Source organism: Gavialis gangeticus, unplaced genomic scaffold (assembly GCF_001723915.1).
Source record: "Gavialis gangeticus isolate Ggan-Ray unplaced genomic scaffold, GavGan_comp1, whole genome shotgun sequence".
Classification (NCBI taxonomy): Eukaryota; Metazoa; Chordata; order Crocodylia; family Gavialidae; genus Gavialis; species Gavialis gangeticus.
In genome coordinates, this window is record NW_017729031.1 from 104,592,860 (window position 1) to 104,597,495 (window position 4,636).

Below are 4,636 nucleotides of genomic sequence, written 5' to 3' on the forward strand. Positions count from 1 at the left end.
GATGTGTTTCTTGAGTATAGCCTCACCATTGATTTCAGATCTAGCAAGGGAATTGTATGGTAGAATGGAAAGCCCATCCTAGCAGCAAGCTTGCCAGGCCATGAGAGAGAGAGAAGAAATCAAAGATGAGAAGAAATCTAGAAGGAAGTGAAGCAAGCCCCAAGCTGCTAATATGGCTGCAGCGCTCATTTGATGTCTGCCTAATACAGCATGGGAAAAGTATCCATGATTAATTTAGTGAATTGGAAATAGTTCACCTCCCAGTGCCTTCACAAGTATCTGCTTCAGTTAGCTTTGGTAAATAAAATAACCAAATCATAATTCAGTTTTCTGATGTAGCTGCAAAATTAATCTGAAAAAAAATCTCCAAATAAATTACTGCTTTAAAATGTATAGTGTGCACCTTCTAATAATGAAACCTACATCTGTCTCTGAGTTGTGAATAATATGCATTACTTTTATATCAAATAACAAGAATGCACTTTTTGTAGAAAACAGTGAATAAATGGAGGCTCCCTGAGCAGTGATTTAAACTGGTTTGATTTAAACCAAACCCACCCTGTTTAGCACTTTATGTAGTTATGTACACCTATACAAAAATGAGTGTGAAATTCTACCACTTTGATTTGGTGTCATTAAACACTCACTGTGAACAGGTGCAAAGTGAAAGAGGGTAGAAATTTGGGCCACTTAGGTGAAGATAAATCAATGCATTTCCAACCCCTGTACAGAAAAGAAGGCTTATGACTGTCTTTAGGGGCACCCTTTTAAAAGCTGTAAACTTCAAAGCTTGCATGATGGATTAATATATATAAAAGATCCACTTTCTTCTTCTTGGATTGAGGAGAGGCAAGACTAGTCCCAGACCATGAAATAATTCATTTTAGAGCATTTCCCATCCAAAAATTAAATAGAGCTTTTCTTTGTTTTTTGGTGTTTTGTAAATGAAAACAGCTAAGATTAAGAAGAATTTATTAGAATTCTAGATTTTTATACTTCTGTTAAAATTAAACATTTTCCCAGGCTAAAATCTTTAGCCTGATTTCTTCCCCCCTTTTTAAAAATAAAATATTAATCTGGTTTAACCTTTCCAAGTTATGTGATACCATCTTTTCATTAATAAAGAAGAATCTTAACTCTTACTAACTTAATAAAAAGCATTGTTCCTTGCTAATTAACTTTTCATATCATGTTTCAAGCTCCATTATTACTGCTTTCGTCAATATACTAGTTCCTTTGACTGAGAAGGGTTATATTTCTCACAAGTAAGCCAGTTGCCCTCCCACCTGTTGCTTTCTCCATTGTGTGATATGGTAGTACAGTCTGAGCATGAAGGAAGCATGAGTAAAGCAAAATAACATAGGAAGAAGCCGCTTTAGAGGATAAAGATAATAATAGGAGCACCACAGAAGTGGAAAATACCTATAACCATGCTATTCTTAGTGGAACTATGCACAGATTTTGAAGATGGATAAACCTCTGTCATTTAAATAAAAAGCAGGAACACAAGGATTATATTTATACAATGAAATGCTCAAGAACAAATTGGTAGAGTTGGTGTTAGCTTCTGTTGTTGTGAATAATTGTGCTACCTCTCTGACATCAATCTAAGTAGTTAGTCTCTTTGAGGGGGCTGGGTTTTTTCCCCATTGTATGGCTTTCTAGTTTAAGTCCATAATGATCTACAAGATGGAGGTACTTGATATTTCCCACTATAGTGATCCAGATCTTAGAATTCTGAAATTGGTAATATACATGCAGAAGTCCCAAGCAAAAGGTCTTGTTTCAGTAGAACATATCTACTCTATTGCAAGAGCATTATTCATGGCTTATTGCTGAAAAAAGCAAATATTGATAGTATTGAAGTATATTAGTTTCTTTGGGGTAAGAAAATACTAGAATAGATTTAAATTTACTAAATTTTTAAGGAATTTCAAGTTGTAACAAAGTTAGATTATTCAAAGGAAGAATATCAAAATGCTTGGTGACTGAATGCTATTTTAATTTTAATAAGGAAAGTGCTGTGTGGACTTAATGGCGATAAGAGATTGTGTTCCAAAAATTTAATGATTGCAGACAGGTTTAATATGTTAAAAGCTTTCTATATTGATAGAGCAGTGTGAAATTGTATTTAAAGGACACCCCCCCCTACATTTTTTATGACATTAAATTCTGATAATTCTCATTGTGATATTAACATTGATAAAATGAAAATTTACTGAATCTGTTTACTTGCCCATGGTTTGGGAATGTAGTTTGAACTGATGTGATAGTTGTATATGTTTGACAAATTTAAAGCGTTCTGTAATGGGCAATACAAGATAAGCAGGGCTCCGGGTTTTCTGTTTCCCACAGAAAAACAGAAAAAAAAAATGCAGATTTTCCCTTTTAATTGAGGTGGGGGGGAAGCAGATTTTCCATTTTAACAGAGGAAAATGTGGATTTTGCATTTCTGCAAAGAGCTCTCTGAAGGCTGGTAGAGTTCTAGCCTGCAAGAGCTTCTTGAACAAAGGGCAGGAAACCCTAAGCCCTGTCCTGGGGAGAGGGAGAAGGAGAAGGGGAAGAGCCTGGGACTCAGCCAGGGGTGCCTCCCGTGGCCATGACCACCCTGAGGCCCTGCTGCTACTGAGCTGCCAGTGGTGGGGGCTGTGTACCACAAACCCCACACCCCTTCACAAGCTCTCCATGAACACCACAGTTGCCCACAAACCCCCCCATACATCCTGCCACATCTTCACAAATCACCCCCCACATACACACCCCACTCCCAACCCCCCAACTATTCAAAGTACCTGCATATATTTCTAAGGAAGGCTCAAATAGTGTTATATTTATTTTAATTTGTAAAAAAATAAAAGTAATTGTGCATAATTTTGAATTTTTCTGCATATAATTTCCTGGGGTGTACAGACTAGTCTCAGCAGGAACTCTGATTTTCCATGATGGAAAAACCCCAAATCAAATGCCAAAATACATAAATTTAGAATTTATTTTATTATAGCGATTTTGTTGCTGATAGGTTTCCATATTGTTTTAAAACTGTAAATATATCAATAAAACATTGTGTTCAACTGTATATATATCTAGATGGATAGATAGATATTAGGGCTGTGTGAAGCTTTGGTCACTGATTCAATTCAGTGGAGATTCGGCCCTATTCGGTGCTGAATCTCTGAATAGAATCAGAGGACGCTTTAATCTCTCCAAATTGAATCAGAACCCTCCAGATTGATTCAATGATTTGGACATAGACACAGTTTTAAATGTTTTTTTCTACATACCTCAAGGTACCAGGCAGATTGTAAGTGCTGAGATGCTGGGGCAGATGGACTGTCCAACAGGATCATGGGCGGTGGTGGGGGGTGGTCCCCAGTGTGCTTGGCAGCAGACCCAGAAGTGGACCAGAAGCACTTCCAGTCCACTTCTGGGTCCACCAGGGAGTGTGCGGGGCCCCCTTCCCGGTCCCCCCCCGGCTTGGCGACTGGTGCCTCCTGGGTCTGGGGGTGGCACCTGGCGTCCCCCCATGGCTGATCATTGAGCTTCAGGTGTGTGTGGGGGGGGGGGAACTGCACTTGACAGTGGACCAAAAGTACTTCTGCCGCCAAGCCCCCCCTCCCCCCCGCACTCCTGTGGTACGCTCCATCTGCCCCACCATCACAGCATTCATGAACTGCACCTGGTACCTTGAGGTATGTAGAAAAACATTTAAAGCTGTGTCTGTGGCCAAATTGCTGATTCTCCAAATCAGCATCAAATTGGAACAGTGATCCAAATCAACGAATCGAATCACTGTCCCAGATTTGGGTCAAATCCAAATCGAATACGACCTGTTTTGCACACCCCTGCGAGAGAGAGGGAGGGGGAAGGGGAGATTTGCAATTTTTTGTGATTTTATTTCTTTAAAAAAAAAAAAAATGTCCTGGAGCACTGTAACATTGGGTCACAAAGCATAGAAAAACAATTGGATTTTATCAAGAGGCACAGTGCCTGATGTGTATATTGGATAGATAGGTGAAGTCCTTGCATATTAAACACAAAAGTTTAAGAGTTTTAATTTTCAGTGGTTGTTCCTTTATGCATTAGTGTATCTGTAACTAATATTTCATTTCAAGTTCTAGTATATGGTAGTCTCACTATGAGAAATTGCAAACCCCTTAAAATGAGTCTGATATTTGTTTAACTGAAATGCTGTCCCCCCACAGGAGGAGCAGGCTGCTAAACTGAAAGCTGAGAAGATCAGGGTTGCTTTGGAGAAGATTAAAGAGGCACAGGTGAAAAAGGTGAGCTGTATTTATTTATTTTATTTTACCAGATGCTAAGTTAATATTCATTTAATCAGAAAATGAACTCAGTTCAGTTCTGCTCATCTCTGTTTGATAATAGTTGCTACGCTATCTTAATAATATAAAAAGGACTTAATGTTGCATTTACTGTATTATTCAAATTTAAGTTGACCTCCTATAATTAAATTCCATACATGGAAAATTTATAATTTTATTATTTTTCATATATAGAATCTAATTATTGGAAGGTTGCCTTTAATTCATTCTCAGCCCCTGCAGGGGGGCCAAGTAGTGGGGATGAAGGTGATACAGGGAGATCATGAAACCTGCCCCCTGCTTGTGCCTGTCCCCCC

At 38.5% G+C, this 4,636-nt stretch overlaps 1 protein-coding gene across 2 annotated transcripts in view; it reads left to right on the plus strand.

The window, feature by feature from the left end:
* Nucleotides 1-4,636, plus strand: part of RAPH1 (Ras association (RalGDS/AF-6) and pleckstrin homology domains 1) — a 152,624-nt gene that overhangs the window by 65,170 nt on the left and 82,818 nt on the right. For both annotated transcript variants that reach the window (XM_019523488.1, XM_019523486.1), the window contains one exon: nt 4,203-4,280. In XM_019523488.1, the coding sequence (XP_019379033.1) occupies nt 4,203-4,280 (78 nt within the window). The remainder of the gene's footprint in view (nt 1-4,202; nt 4,281-4,636) is intronic.